This window comes from Dromaius novaehollandiae, chromosome 7 (genome assembly GCF_036370855.1).
Source record: "Dromaius novaehollandiae isolate bDroNov1 chromosome 7, bDroNov1.hap1, whole genome shotgun sequence".
NCBI lineage: Eukaryota > Metazoa > Chordata > Aves > Casuariiformes > Dromaiidae > Dromaius > Dromaius novaehollandiae.
The window spans coordinates 8,979,371-8,996,015 of NC_088104.1; the positions used below are offsets into that span (position 1 = coordinate 8,979,371).

At 39.3% G+C, this 16,645-nt stretch overlaps 1 protein-coding gene across 7 annotated transcripts in view; it reads left to right on the plus strand.

Annotated features, from left to right (window-relative positions):
* NCKAP5 (NCK associated protein 5) overlaps positions 1 to 16,645 on the plus strand; it is a 254,060-nt gene that overhangs the window by 128,699 nt on the left and 108,716 nt on the right. For 6 of the 7 annotated variants that reach the window (XM_064514629.1, XM_064514631.1, XM_064514632.1 and 3 more), the window contains exon 4: positions 565 to 714. The exons of the other annotated variant lie outside the window; for it this stretch is intronic. In XM_064514629.1, coding sequence (XP_064370699.1) covers positions 565 to 714 — 150 coding nt within the window. The remainder of the gene's footprint in view (positions 1 to 564; positions 715 to 16,645) is intronic. 7 annotated transcript variants of the gene reach the window in all.

Below are 16,645 nucleotides of genomic sequence, written 5' to 3' on the forward strand. Positions count from 1 at the left end.
CTGACTTGTAATAAATAGACTGGGGCAAATTTTGCTGTCAGTTTGTGTGTCCCTGGTTATATATTAGTGTGGATCTTAAATCAGTAAGCGGTGTACTTCCTCAGGAAGCAGCTTGGTTTTCAGCCTGGTGTTTAGTAATCCAACTACTGCCTCTAGATGAAGAAGGGCGAAATACATTGGACATAAACATATGTTAGCTTTTCCTGGATAAATTGCTTTTTATCTCAGTGGCAGAACATTTCCACTGAAAGCTGGTAAGCTCAATTCGGATTGCTACTTTTAAAGAAGAAAGTGCAACTTATTTTATTAACAAAAAATGTTGAGTTCCACGTTTTTTAAATCTTAAGTAGACATAGCAATTCAGTTGCGCATATGCTTTTGCAAAATTGGCATGGCAGCATGTTTAACAGACCCTTCATTACTCCATTTATTTAGTACTCTAATCATGTAAGTAGCAACTTGCTGTGGCTTTTTTTCATTTGTCTACAAGGGAGGCTTGAAGACATTTGCTTAGTTAACTTCATTTTCACCTGTGAGTAATGGCATTTAAAAAAATCATTTCAGGAAAAGCTGTCAGAAGACAGTAGGAAATGTAAAGAAGGTATGGAAAAAATTCACGTGGCAGTAGATGAAGATTCAAGAAGTGAAAGCAGCAGTACCGAAGAGGAAAAAGAAAAGACAAAATTGCTATTAGAGCGTTTGAAGGCTCTGGAGGTAAGAAATAAAACAGTTTTATACATAAAGCCTTCCCCCCACCCTATTCTTTTATTGGCGCTGAATCACCCTGCATAATAACTCTAATCTGTCACAGTTCACCTATACTCAACACTAGAGTTTTTTTGGTTTTTTATTTCGATTCACTTAGCAAGGACGAGCAAGAAGCACTGCAAGGAACCTTCTCTAATGTTAAGTGTCATATACCAATCTTTAAAAAGAACTTCATAGATAATTTTAATTCAGTCGAGACTATTTAAAAAGAAACTTGTTTTTCCTGTTTTTGTTTCAGTTATTAATAGTGTAAGACTAATAGCACAGGTGGTTTAACAACTGTCATAAAACCAATGTTGCCTCATTGTAGTTTATTGCTGAACCTGTAATTGCTGCACTGCTTGCCCGAAGACTCAGCTCTTCTATAGGTCTTCTCACTGCAAGGTTATGGAAAATCTGTTTCCTTGTAGACCACATGGAGAGCTGCACACATGCTACATTTTGAATTTTGGGGGGGAAAATTAGGATGCACAAAATACTCCATCTTATGATAGTTCCCAGCTTCTAGAATCCAGGATTGTAAACATTCCTACAGAAAAAGTGTTAAGGTTTTTACAGGTAGCCATGGACAGGGTACAGGTAAGATGGTAACTGCTTCAAATATATATATGTGTGTATATATATATATATATATATATATATGTATACACATACATATTTATATATATATATGCACACTTACTTGGTGCTTCTTGTAGCATGGATTTCAATGTGTATAAAAAAATTAAACCTGTGAATATTTTAATATAATTTTGAACTAGTGCAAAGACACAATTTGAACTTCTGATCAAATGTTTGCTCCATTCCCTTCTGTACAAGTCCGTATGTTGTGTTGTCCGTATGGGTAGGTGAATGACTGAAAATGACCATAGTGGCATTTTGCCTAAGTGGGGTCTAGGTAAACAGAGACTTCATCACTGGGCCTATAGATTTTTGGTTAGCGGTGAAGGGGTTGTTAATTTGTTTTGTGTCATAATTTTTAGTTTGAGTTGTACTGTGGTCGCACTAAAACTCTGGATTTGTGCTCTTGAGGACTTTGTTAAAAGGAAAGCATGAACAGTTATAACCACGTTCTAATCTAAATACAGAGTATAAAATCTGAAATGTGTAGGCAATCTTTGTAAATTTTTTTCCTTTAAAGCCTTGGACAAATGTCTATAAAATAAACATCTTAAATATTAACTAACATTAATTCTGCATAGAAGAAATAGAATATCCACATGATACGAAATTACCAAGGTCCATAAAACTCTAGTAAGTGCTGCAGTTTGCTGTAGTCTTGCTTTGTCTGACGATGGAGGATGACTTGAGGTTCCTTATGGTCTTATTTCCAAGTATGCATGATTTGTGTTTCCTCGGCCTTGTTCTTAATCACTCTACATGACAGTTTCAGTTCTTTATGGCTTTGCAGTTGATAAGAAGTAGTTCAATAGTGTCACAACCTTTTATCAGTTATGGATAATTGCCTAGATATATAACATAGCATTATGGACAGACAGAATCTAGTTCTGGAAGGTCAGTGAATAGGTCCCCTCACTGATGTCAGCGTTGTGCTGTAGCTTGTTAAAAACACATATTAGTGCATGCCAATGCTTGAAGAATTAATCTACATAAATCATCTAAGGAGCTATCAAAGAAGAAAAAATGAATTGCAGGACCAACATTAATTGTGGCCTAAGACAGTTAAAACAAAGTGTTGTTAACTGTGGTTTTTTACGTTATATATTCTTGCCCTTGCTTTTTTCTCTTGAAGGATATAAATTGTAATGTCAAAGGCTGTATGGTTTATTAATTAGGAGACATACTTTTTTTAAGCTATGTGTAATTAGCAGTTCTAAGCCCTCAGTATTTGCAGAGCAATTACTCTAAATATTTCATTAGTCTATATAAAAAGGAACAAAAATAGCTGTTTGTTAATTCCTCTGCGTTGGGTGTCAGAATCTTTAATCTTATTTACATGATTAGATTTTATTGTCTCATACACAGTTAATAAAATCTGCAAGGCTAATAAAGTACTTAGTAAAGTTGGTCCTCCATCTGTGCACGCTGGAATCCTAAGACTGCCTATAAACAGAACCTACTAAAAGTAATATTCCTGTTTTCAAAATGTGGGACCTGATCTGTTAATACCTTCTAATGCAATTAAATGAATATCAGCACCCTTTAGAAATCTTTGAATATCTCTTCATATCACTTTGGGGTTTTTTTATTCATTTATTTTGGTTTTGCTGTGCATCTGGTAAGTGTAGCTCATGCTAGGATTTAGCCAGATCTGTGAGGAGCACTGTAAAATTATTCCGTCCTTTTTTCCTACCCTTAGTGGTTGTCTTATTGCTGGGGTGTGCTCCTTCTGAAATGAGAGAATGTACATGTAAATAAATAAATGTGTGCATATATACCCCCCACACGTATCTATATGTAAATTTAGGTGTAGATATATAGATGTATGTTTAGGTGTGTATATCTGTAGTGTTCATCTAGGGAATAATTTGAGCAAGTGGCATAATGTTTCTGTTATATGAACATTCAGATGCAGCAATTAAGGTTTTTTTTTTTTTTTTTCTGATACTGTCTCTCAGCTGGTTACATCCAAAAAATAGATTAGTTAAGTATGAACTAAGTTTCAAGGGGATGAAGTACCAAAGGAGAAAAACTATCCACCAGCACAGGGATAAATGGATCGTTTAGTCAATATAATGTATTATTTAGTTTGTTTTCTTTTGAATATATATGAAAAAGTTCCTGTTCTATACAGCATATAAGTTCTTTCTGCCCTTGCTTGGGTACTACCATGGTAGTATGTGGTACTAGCATGAGTGGTAGTTTTCTTCAGGAATTCCTGGCAAAGCAAGGAAAACCGTAGTCATCTTGCTCTCTCTGATATTGACTGCCAAATTATCAACTCTAAGCAAAAAAAGCTTCATTTCTGAGAAAACTTTCTTTAAATGGCTTCCACATCAGTGGAGTTGTACTTAACATTTCTTCTGTTTTCTTATGTTTGAGTGCTGTCAAAGGTATTGCCAAGTAAATGTCTGTAATACTGTTTAGGTTTTATTAACTTTTATTTAACCTAGAAATTTTCTCACTGAACAATACAAATCAGTGTAATAAAGTGTCTTTGTAGTGAGCCTAGCTGAAAGCTATCATGTGCTTTGAAAAGAAATATATATATATTCTCTCATTTGCTCCTTTTACCTATAATCTTTTTACATTCTTTATCACTTACAGCAAATTCTGTTTCTATTCTACAGAGTGGTAAATACCATACCTTTCCAATCAAATGAAACAGATGACAAATAACAAATGGTTCATCCCATCTTATATCACATTACATGTACTTGAAATTAATTGTGATTTCTTGGATATCAAAACCCCTTTGTGCCTTCAGCATTTTTAGGTGGCTGCTCATGAAAGGCTACTTAACTTACTTCAGCAGTTATGGTCAGTTGTCGTAACTCTTACAAATCAAAAAAATTCTCCGATAACTTCTCTGTTTTTGGAGCTCTGCAAAGAAAGGAAATAGTAATGAAATACAGTGAATAGAAACGCATGTTGTCAGTATCAACTGTTTGTTAGAATTTTGTTTTCTTACGTGCTTTCCTCACCAGAAGAATTGCAAGTTTTTTTGCTTGGAAATGGTAGCCAGAAATGTATAAAAATATTAATTTATTCTGGACATCCATTAGCCCCTGTACAGCTATTTCAGGTATATATAGGTATATATACAACTGCATTAAAGCAATGTTATATTTCTGAAGTCAAACATGTATAAGTTGGAAATTTTTCATAAAATCTTAATTTGCACTCCTGGGTATGTGAGATGTTACATGGACTCTCACTGCAGAATTGTGTACTGTGTCTTTCCCAGATTTTGTGCAGCAAGAGCAGTTTACCCAGGCGCAGTGCACAGAGGAAAGCTTTGGGAATATTTTACATTTGAAATACATCTGTAAAGGGCTTTTGGACTGTCTCAGAGTTTCGTTACCCAATACGGAGCTGCGGACTCCCTGCCCAATTTAGCCTTAAATGACTGAAATACATGCTGCCCAAGCACCTGCATAATTGCAAATGACTTAAACTGATCCACTGAGTTAGCGTCAGTTTTCATCTAAGTGCGTTTGTAAAAGCCATAGTTACTTTGATTTGAAAAATTTAATCAATGATAAATACTGTGGCAGCTTTGAAGGCTTACTAGGGTCTGTCATTTGCACAGACATTTATGCAGTGAGGATGATTCAGCTTCAATTAACCATGTCTGGCTGTATTAAATGTTCCAGCTCTTCCAGATTTCCTTCTCTGCAGTTGCAGCATTTTGCAGTGTTCTTAGAAAGTATCTGCTTTTGGTTGGCGATGAAGAAAGTTGACTAGGGTTGCTCTGAGGAAAATAACTGGGGGGGGCGGGGGGTTAATGAGGACTCTTTGGGAAGACGCTTGGCTTTGTCAATCAAAATGGATTGTGTAAGATATACAGATCTGTGTGTGTGTCTGGTGTTACCTCTTTCCACGTGCCACGGCGTGCGTCCTCTGTTCCCCTAACATAAATACCAGTCTGAGTAGAGATCGGATGAAGACTCAAGACGCCTCAGTTCAGTTCCCATCTTTGCTGCAGATGTCCTGCACCCTCTACAAATCATTTCAAATTTGTTGTGCCCCGGTAGCACGTCTGTAGCCTGGTGAAGAGCTAGAACGTGGCATGGAGTCTAATACCTTGGGCTGGTGGGTTTCCTCCAGCCCCTGCTGTACTCCTGCACTTCAACGGGGAGACGTGGGGCTGGAAACAACGGAAAGGAGAGGGCCCCAGTGCCCGGCATTAGTCTGTTAGGGTAACTTACTTTCCCCATGAAGCAAAGGGGAAAACTGATTACACAAGAGAAGCGGCATTGAGGTTGTGAGCGTAGGTGAGTCTATCGAGCTCTTAGGTGCCGAGCTACTACATGAGGAACATCTCGATTATGAGGCACATCTAGGTCCTTTCTGCAGGAAGAGTGGACCTGGATTGCCCCTGTTGGCTCCAGCCCTCTTTCTGGGCCGGCTCGCCTTCCAGCGCGGGCAGAGGACTGACGCCGTAGCCGCTTTTCCGAGGAACCTGTGGCCTTTTCTGCCGGCGACGGCCAGGAGCACGGCTTTCGCCTGACCAGCCCGCAGCCGCCTCCTCGCCTGGCGCCTGCCCGTGGGGTGTGTGGCAGGAGCGAGCGCGTACCTGGCTTTGGTCAAGATGAGCTGTGCAATGAGGGATGCCTGCGTTTTGGATAGTCCATCTTTTTGAAGCGTTTCCGACTGCTGATACCCTCCTCGTGGCATCGACGGCCGTGCCGCTCGCCCCGGCACGGGAGCAGTGCGCCATCGCCTCATTACGGGGAACTCGTGAGTGCTAGCTCAGTGGGGGCAGTCCCGCTCTTCAGAAGAGATCATCTGCCGCCTTCGCCAGTGATCGGGCACCGCTAACACCATCCCAAAAGCGCAGCGTTTACGTCCCGAGGAAACGCGCGTTGTGGAGAAGGAAGCGGTCGCCCGGCTCGCCGCAGGCCCTCCCTCCCTCCCCGCAGCCCTGCGGCACACGTGGGCTCCAGCCGCCTGGAAAACCGAGGACTGAAGGCTGCTCGCAACCTTGTGTTTTTGCACCAAATAGCAAGCCACTGGGGTAGCATTAAATTGTAACCTTGAAGTTACCAAATGAAAAGCCTAATTCATGTGTGAAAATCTCATTGCTTGCGGGTGAGTGAGACTCAAAGGAAGTTGCAGTAAACTGAGCGGCAGTAGAAGCAATAGCTGCTGGGGCAGTCACCCGACTGCTCTCTTCCTAATTACAGAGCTTGGCCCTCTTGCCCTTTGCAATTCATCATAGAAAGATGTGTTTTGTTTAAATAAATTAAGCTTTTGGGAGAAAACTCACTTAGGATAAAAAGTTACATGTTCAAATATATTAGAGGGGTAATTTCCCTTGTACCATCACCATTAAACAGATGAGGAATTATGTCAGATATTTCCGATATTATGTTTTTATTACGCTGTAGAGAGAGAAAGAGAGACACCATTTCAGTGACCTATAAGATAAAAAAGAGGTGTTAGAAGGGTACTCATTTTCTTTGGGTGAATTGAGAAGTCAGCTTCATTTTGAGGGGGCCTTTTTGATGGTTTCTGTTTTGTTCTTACATGGTTTTCCGTGTGGATAAGAAAATTGATAACTAAATTATTTTTCATGGAAAGAAGCATACAGCATCCATGGGCAAGGAATCTGTTTCTGAAAACGCTTAGGAGGAAAAGCTTTTTGTTCATTGGAAGTCAGCTGCTTCATTTTGGTTTATGGGAAATTTGAATCACTTTAGGTAGATGTGTAAAATAATCACGAAACTGTTTTGAATATTTTTTGGCAATGTTTTAAATATTTTATGGCAGCTGATCTTCTTCCAGCCAGTGCCTTTAATCTGATTCAGCCAGAAGCCTGTCCTTGCCCCAATACCTTGGCCGTTCACATAACTAGATTGATTATGCTGATCAGTCATCAAAGGCCAACCTACTTAATCCTAATTATTGGATTCTTTTAAATCTTCTTTTCTGTAGGAGACTTATTTAATTGGTTTTCTGAACTGTGCCTAAGAACTTTCCTTTTTTTTTTTTCTTTTTAATATAGCCAGGGATAGGAAGATGGGGCCGGAAAGTCTATTTCCAAAGTTATCCAGTGGCTGCTGATGAATCAGCATTGACTCACATCACTGATTTCAAAATCAGCCCAGTTTATTCCAGTCATTTCAGAGCTCCTTGCTGATAACGGTATTGGCAAACTTTTAGCTTTCCAAGAACTGAGTAAACTTTTAAATTAAAAACAAATAGTACTATCGTACTGAATGTATTCTATAACCTGTTGATGCTTTAACTCTTCTACTGTAGGTCTTCTGTAGCTCAGTTGCTACTAGTCTTTTAGAGGCAAGTCTCATGGCTGCTGCCTTTTTCTCCTTACCTTTGTGCTCTACGATGCCTTTCCCTTCACCATCTGTCCTCACCCACGCCTGCAGCTGTGTCTTTGGATGCACGTCCTTCCCAGATGCTTGTACCCTCCCTCTTGCCAGCTCATGCCCTCCTACTGCTCAGCTCTTCCTCCCCTGCTTCCTTGTCCTTCCTGCATGCTGCAGAAGAGAGCGTTAACCTGGGTTTCTCCATCATTGGCACAGATGCTGAATTGCTTGCAAAGTTGATGCCCCTCAACTTTGGGATGTTAGTAGAAAATGAGATCGTATAGAATGAAAGCATCTTTTGGGCAGACTGGTTAAATTCAAAGTTTGTGTGAGTACTAGAGAGAAGAGAATGTACTTCTCTACTTCTCACAGATATTTAAAATGCTGAGAACCTAAAGGAACTTTTTTATTTCCCCTCTCCTTTTTACACTCTTATCCAAACCAGACAAAATTCTTGGCAGTTTTTTTCATCATGCAAAAAATCAAGGCAATCTAGTATGGATATGAATTTACGCAGGGATACTGAAAATAGGTCTGCCCACTGTATGTAGGAAGAGCTGTTCAGATTTGCTCTCTTTTTTACTGCCTCCCTTGCTGCTTTCGTTAGAGAGAGACTGGTGATCCCCTAACAGCTCCATCTCCTGCAGTAGTGTAGGGGTGTAACAGAAAGACCTCTATACGTTAAGCCATTGCCTCCATGGTTGATGGAGGTGCAGAGCGCACTCATGTTTCACCCTGGCCATGCATACCAGTATTTTCTGACTATTTAGTTCAATGATTGCTTAAAATACTTAGTTTGCAAAAACCGTGGTGCCTCCTGGGAGTTTTAGTCCAAGTGACATATGATGTGCTCCCATGAAGAAGCCCAGCACTGGTTCGGAAGTGAATTGGTTTGGGTTTGGTCACAACACACAGAAATTTTGAGGTTTTGGCACATGGTGAAAAACGTAAAAACTTTCAGATCAACTTTCTACTGTCTGTTATGAAATAGTCATCTGTCAAAGTTTGCTAATTCGGTCAGCTGGGCAACAGACCATTCACCAAACGGTGTTCCTATTTTATGGTTTTAAAACTGTATTTATTTTTTTCAAGTGGGACATCATTTCATATCCCATCAGCCATTTGTCTAAGGGGAATTTTGGTGCATATCAGAATTTTTTCCATCACCTGCTCATGCAGTTAATTTAGGTTTTAATACAGGTTATTAGCTTACTAATCTTGAGTGAGATATTTCAGCACTTTTGTCACACACATCAGTCCATTTGGGTGAGATACAAAGCGCACTGGGAAGGCAGAGTGGGTAACTTCTGCTGTTCCTGGTTTGTACCTGCTCAAGGTAGATTGACAGAAGACATCATTTTCTGGCATCGGGGAATTCAACTTTTTCCAGGTGAAATAAACTTCTTTCTTACAAGTAATTTTAAATTCACATTGATATTTTAGTTGAGATACTGTTTAGTCCTTTAGTTTAGTTATAGTTTTCACTTGTTGTCTAAGTTATGGTGTGTGCACTTGTGAGAAATATAGGTCAACTTTAGGATTTTCAGGATACTATATTGAGCGCTAGATTTTTTACAGAAGAATAAGGAGAAGAGAGATAAACATTCAAATGTCAGTTTTAGCACAGCCAAACATTTGGTTATATTTTTTGTAAGAATACAAATAAAGACTTTTCTGTGATATTTCAAATTCCAGTACAATGTTTTTTTTCTTATAGTTCTTTCTCTGTGCTGCTTCCTTGGCTGACATAACAAATACTCTTTAAATAGTTTAAAGTATTGAATATGGCTATAAGAATAATGATTTGGTGCCAGAAGGTCTGAGCAATAGGTGTAGTCTGTGGAGAAAAGGTAAGCCACAGAAGTCAAGGAAAATTATCTTGGTTTTATTAAACCTGTCAGATATTCTCTATTGAAATAAATGTTAACCATGTTCCGCAAAAAGTCCTTGCAAGGTTGCAGTGAATCTGATATTTCAGACTGACTTTTGTAATTTAAATAATGGTAGTTTTTCTGTGCCCATCTCTCCATGTATAGTGCCTTCCTGCACATAATCAGCAGATAATGTAACTTACTTCTTTTAGCAATCAGGCAGGTGATACGATTGAAAACGCACTCTCCTTACTGAACAAAATGAGATTTGCCAACTGTATGCTATAGATCTAGGTGATTGTGTTTATCCCAACACATCTATCATTTCAAAGAGTGAAACTCAGTAGTTTTCTAAAATAGTTTCTATTAGGTAGGCGCCCTGGGAGTGGTTCTGCAGAAGCCCTTTTTGTGAGGCATCTCAGTGCTCCCAGCAGCTTGGGTTTCGGAGGAAGGGTGCTGTGTGAGAGTGGTTTTAGAATCGTGCCTTATATTTTTAATTTACATACTAATGCATGTGATTTCATTGACAATAATGAAAGCCGGATTGCTCATAAACTTAATGAGCAGCTGAAGTTCACGTCGAACTGACATTGTCGGGAAAAAACCTGTATTCCGTGGACATACTTCACTGGCTGCATAGGAAATCCCAATTAATTTACCTCAGCTGTTAGAACTGAATCCCTTACAACTCTTACACAGCAAAATTAATTTCTCTCTACTCATTTCTCTTTACTGGCCTTGGAAAATGATGAAACAGTGATGAGATCTGCATGATGATGCACTTTTTCTCAATTTGATAGTGATTTCTTTTTTGTTGGTCATGCAGAGATACAAAAGATGGAGCTCGTAGCTGAGATTGTGGGCAGGTGTGGTTAGATTACTGGAATTACTGGAGCTGTGCTGACTTGCATCACATGAGAGTCTTGGCTCCTGCGTTGGCTCTGGTAGTATATTTAGCTGCACATATGAAATCTATACAGTTAACGTACTCATGAAATTCAGTACTCACTCTATTATGTAGTGACTTTAGTAATCTATAGCAGAAGACACTCAAACAATCATTTTTAAGTCTGCTTAATCCATCGTGCTTTTAAGGTTAGTTATAAATATATAAAGAGAAGAGATGCATCAAATGTGTAATAATCTGATGTGGGCCCATTACACTGGAACGCGATTTTTGCTGATGGTTCCATAGATAACTGATTACTCACTAACTAAATTTTTAATTTCAGTTTATAGTCAAAACAGCTGTACGGGTGCACATAATGCATGTGTAACCTTGGGGGGTGCCAGGGCGATGCTCCAGCCCTTGCGTGCCCCAGCGGAGCACCTTTCCCACGCCACGTAGCCTCTGCGTTTCAGCAGCGGCAGCTGTCACCTTTCCGCTGAGAGCAGGAACTGCCATCTGCTCCTTCTGACTTATGTGCCCGCGTTTCCTGCGCAGGTGGAGAGACGATTAAACTGCCTGGCGCGGTGCTGCATCAGCAGAGGGGATACGCAGGTGCATCGTGCCATCTAGAGGGCAGAGCCTCTTCCCTTCCCGCGCGAGCCCCCGGGGTGGCTGCCAGCGCCCCATCGCCTGGGGCGGCCGTGCTCGCGCGTCCCGGCAAGGCCTGCGTCTTCCTGTGGCTGTTCTGGTTAATGCGTACGCGTGCAGGGCCAAAACCAGGGCAGGATTTCGGGAAAGAAAAATATTCAATTATTAATTACATCTCCTTCAATACGCTTGCAGATTTCCTTATTGTTTCCAAACAGACAGACTACCAGTTCTTCCAAAATAATCTTCCGTTTTTAACGCTCGCGGTCTAAACATTTCACTTATTTAGAAAAAAGTTCTTGTAAAAAGAGGAAGCAAGTAAGATGCAGTCTTTTTCGGCCAGCTTTTCAGAAAATTGACACAAGAGAAGAAGTATTTTGCTGGACAAAGTTTTTGCGACAGCAGTTGCGGGTCAGCTGAAGAAATGAGTGTGAGCTTGTGCGTTAGGAGAGAACGCTGTGCATTACATGGGCAGATAAAACCTTGCTCTCTCACGTTGCTTCCATTGAAATGCTTGGTTAGCATTTCTCTTGCTGGTTTATGGTAGCCTGGAAATGCGCTAAAACAGGTTTTTCAATGAAAAAGTCATATGGCTGAAATAGCCAGAGTTTCCCTTTGTCTGCCTTGTAATAGAGCCTTCTTTTTTTTCTTTTGAACCTTACGGAGTTTGCTTTTTTGCACCTTAGACACGTGTCAGATAAAAATGCCTGCTTGCTCCTTGATAATTTCCTCCAGTCCTGTATTGCTTTTGATGCCAGTATACTTGAACCTCCTGTACCAATATTGATAGTTGTAATATTTTTTTCTTAAATGATCAGCAAATGTTCTATTACCTTAAATCTGATCTATGCCATCATAAAGGCAGGTTTGTTAGCTCTCGCAGCGTTTAGCTAGTGCCATGCAGAGACAGCTGATCCAGTAAGTACATTAATTTGATTAAATTAACACAGGAGGAGTGAAACAGAGAAAGAGGCCGTGTTACAAGCTTTATAAACAGTATAGTCCTTTTATGTAGTGCCCTGGGGGTGAGACAGTTCAGTTAGCAGAAGCAGTATAGCTCTGCAGTTTGCATTTGGACTAATTAACTCGTCTTGAAAACCTGAATATTAGCCCCAGCAGAGCAGCACGTTGCAGTTACCTGAGCAGGCTGTAGCCGAGCTCCTCAGAAGTGCGTGGTGTAGTGCTGAAATAACTTTATTGCTAAGGAAAGAGCTTGTGTCTTCCTCTTGCTTCCTCTTTGCACGGCAGAATATTTCTGTTTTCTCATTCCAGTGATGGTGTGTTTTGTTCTCTTTTTATCCTATTGTTTTGTCCTTCACAGTGACCCAAGGGGAACTCTTCAAAATTTTACCCAATTAGATGAGTAAAACCAGGCATTTGTAGTTTATAGTCGAAAAGAGGTTGCTAGCATTAGGGGGAAGATGTATTTTTCACAGAAAAATTGCCAGAAAAATTGCATAGAAATAAGAGAAGAGAAATTCTGATGTTTTCAGGCAACCGATTTGCCCTGCCTGTGACCTCTGCCGGGCAGGGATATTTCCCAATTGCAGACCGAACGGAGAGAGCAGTAATATGATTGATCCTAGGTATATATTGCATTGCATAGTATTTCACACACTGATTTATTTTTGTTCTCTTCTCCACATTTTCCCTTTATGCCAATCGATTAATCACTGATATTGCTCTTGAACAGCAGCTCGGAATAAGATAACAGCACCGTTTCCTCATGTTCAGTGCTAATGTTAGTGTATTTGGCTGTCTCGTGTCAAATTTGGATGTGCGTAAGTGGATGCGGTTCCAGTGGCTGCACTTGAGTTGTGCTCGCTTGTGCGTGCCCTGAGTTTGGCTCCTGATGTAAATCAGAGCTGGGCTGTGGGGCTGCTGCTGGCTTCTCTAAGCCTGTGCTTCGTACTGAAGGAAGGGGAGGAGCACCCCTGAATCTCACAGAATTTAACTTAATCTTTTGTTTCTTTTTTGTTTTTTAAAAAAATACATGATTCAAAGCAATATTTTAGTGAATGTCCTTTCTCTAAAGTGCACGGCCTTTAAGAAACAAATGGATGTTTCCTCTCTTAAAAATTCCACGTGACATCTGGGATTGTCAGCCAAAGTTTGTTTGTATTTTTGGGAGCTCTTACAGTGTGCTGCATGCTCCCGTAGCGTGCAGATGCTGTCCAGGGCTTTTCTTGGACCTGTTAGAGTTGTAGTTAACCAGCATATCTGAGGATAAAAGCCCAGCTTGATGAAAACTTTAGAAATAAATTTTATATACTGAAGAACAAGGTTGAGTAAATAATTAGAAAATATTTAGTATTGTACTGTGCCGCTTAATTACATACGAAGGTAAAATTAAAATCTACTTTTCATGTAGCTGGGCTTTATGTATATGTTTCTGTACTGTTGCATGTTTTCCGTTTTCATGAAATATGAAGCTGTAAAATTAACCAAGGGAAATCATTTGAAATTTTACAGTGCCTTCCTTGGAACACCTCTGGCATTTCTCTTGTGTGTACGAAAGTCTGTCTGTAACTTCAGAAGATGCTTCCTGACCTGTCTCTTATATCCTGTCTCTAGAGTCCTATCTCTTATATTGCTGTTAGGAGAAGTGTTCCTTTCCTGGTAGGACACATCCCTAGGCCTGTCGCCTGTCAAGGGAGGACCTGGAGACGCCAGCTCCAGCTGTACGTCTGCCTTGGCCAGTAGTGTGCGGTGAGGGACCCGACGGAGCAGCAACCACACACCGTTGATGCTTGTAAAACCAGACAGCATTGGTGGGGGGGGGGGGGGTTGTTTTTTCTGTTGACTTAAATGCAAGTGCTCTGAAAATTCACTATTCCATGCTAAAAGATTAAAAAAAAAAAGAATCAACTTTTAATATAGCAAATGTCAGTGCAGAGGTCAACCTACCATGTGTCGCTGCGGACCGATGGGCACTGTGTCTATAAAAATATAGATATATATTTTCAAAGCTTTGGGGAGAAGCACGCTGATGTTTACAAAGAGAGTTTTATTTCAGTTAGCGGGAGATGAGCAGTAATTTTGCGATTCAGTTATTCCAAGTTAGCTATTGGCTGTGAAACAGTGGCTGCACATGCTGTGGCGTTGGGTGCCGTTTGCAGTGCACTGAACCAGTCGCTGCATCGCCTTGCCTCGCTTCTCGGCACCTTACCTGCAAGGGGGGCAGTAACTGAAGCCATCCCAAGAAGTTCATTTTGAACTACCTGGGGGCTGTTGACTTGTGGGTGACTTCTTATGAAGAAAGAGAAATTGCAGGAAACACTGCCTTCAGGAATAACTCGATGCTCTGTGCTGTTAGAAGCAGAGAAACTTGTTATAAATTTATGTTCCGAATTGTGAAACTGTTGCTGTTAATAGCTTAGTGTGATGGAAACCTTTTAACTCCAAGTGTTTAAAGGGAGGGAATAGAATGATTCATCATAGGAGGGAAAAAAATAAAATATTTTATACTTTATTACTTTAAAAATATTTTGTAACATTATCAATTATAATATCATGGAATGCTTTAAATTCTCTATTATATGATGCAGCAAAGAAAAAAATAATTCTTTTTTCTCAGAATTCATGTAAAAATAAGTTCAAAAGATATTTGTTAAAAAAAAAGAGAGAAAAAAGACAACTTTCTTGGTGAAGAAAAAATTTTTTTTCCACTTAAAGAATCTCTGGATAACAGGTAGCTAATAAGAGTGTTTCATCTCACAGACGATGGATGTGACATTTAAGCATCTGAGTTCAGGTGACAGTGTTTGCTAAGCTGTCAGTTTACATTACATTATTTCATAATTATTTTTGTCTGAACTAAATGAGGAAACTTAGGATAAATAGATAAAAAAAATTCTTGATTAAAAATTCATCATCCTCTTTCTCTGAAGACAGGGCAAAACATCTGTTATTTCATCTCCCAGTGAGAGCCAAAATAAACAGTTAAAGAAGACAATTAGCAGCAGTGTTGTTCATACATTAAAAGACATGCAGGGGGGGAAAGGCAGGTATGCACTAAAATTTTGAATCTTCTCTTTCTGTCATCAGCCAAAGCACAATAAGCTGCTTAGTTTTTTGTTTTTGTTTTGGGGAGGGGTGTTTCTTGTGGTAATGCCAAATTTAGGCCCAAATTTGCACTGTTTACTATAATGTAATAATGCACTTCTGCCCAGGTGCCTGGGGCAGCTTGGAAGCACTGGTGTGGGATTAGGGCCATTGATTGCATTGACCTATGAAGGTGTATTTAAAGTAATGTAAAAAGTAAAGTAAAGTATTCCTGTATATTTATATGTATATTCCTTGGCTTTCTTCTATTTAATTTCAAGCATTTCTACTTATTTCCAGTGACCATTGTCTTTAATTTAATCATCCTTTTAAAAGGAAAATACGTGTCATCATTCTGTGTAAAATTATTTAGATTCTAAAATTACATTCTCTTCCTGAATCGAGTATGTCGGTGTGACCTGCCAAACTCTGAAAAGCTATATTAAAATTGCTAAAAAGAATAGCTAAAATTTTGAATTTCACCTTCTGAAAAAAAAAGAGCATGAGGCCTTTGCAGTTTTTTCTATACTTGGATATTGATATGGGTCTTGTGAGGATGAACTAGTTGTCTCTTGAGTTTCTTTTTCCATACCTGCTTCCCCATGCCATAAAATCATAGTATTATTACCTGTATTTACTATGAAAATCTCAACTACACAAGCAGGAAAAAAGAAATAAAATATATTGGGACAAACTTAGCCAAATATTAATTTTCTTAAATAAATGTGAAATGCCTTATTCTTTTCAAACTCCACGTAAGATTTATGTTGAATTTGAATATGCTGCTCTGGAAGGCGCAGATAATGGCATCATAGAGAGTAGAAAACTGTGACAGTGTCAGTAATCTTATGGTCAAAATTGCACAGATTTGAAAGATATATAATTCTGAAGTTGCCTTTCTCATTGCTTGAAAATTTGCCCTGTAAATGTATGAGTTTTGCTCAAAAACAAACAAACAAAAACAGCAAACAACCCCCAAAAGACATCTGCTCGATGATTAGTCAGACAAATTTTAGAAAGTGGATGCCATACAGAATGAGCCAAAGTCCTGGAGATATTTGTACTGGTTTCAGTGTCATTTTTAAATTTCATCCAAGTCTTCCACAAAATGTTTCTTTTTAAAGGAAAGCAAGTATTTGTATTGAAAGGGGTTGCACTAAAAGTTTTTTAATCCAGCATCAGTGATAGGTGTTTGGATAGTCAAGTGTGCAGCCAGTCTTGACTAATTCCAAAGAAATAGTCACAGAACTTTCCCAGAAGTTTTGTTTTTTGCAAAAAGATTGCAACAAATGCAACCGACCAAGTAAAGCTCTGAATCACAAGTACAGAAGTTCCCTTTCAGTGATATGACTAGCCCATATTACAGGTACAAAGGTATTTATGTATGTGTTATATACAGTCACAAAATATCCTTTATGATGAGTCAGGTCCATGCTGCATGGCTTTATATTCCTGCATGAATTGTGAGAATT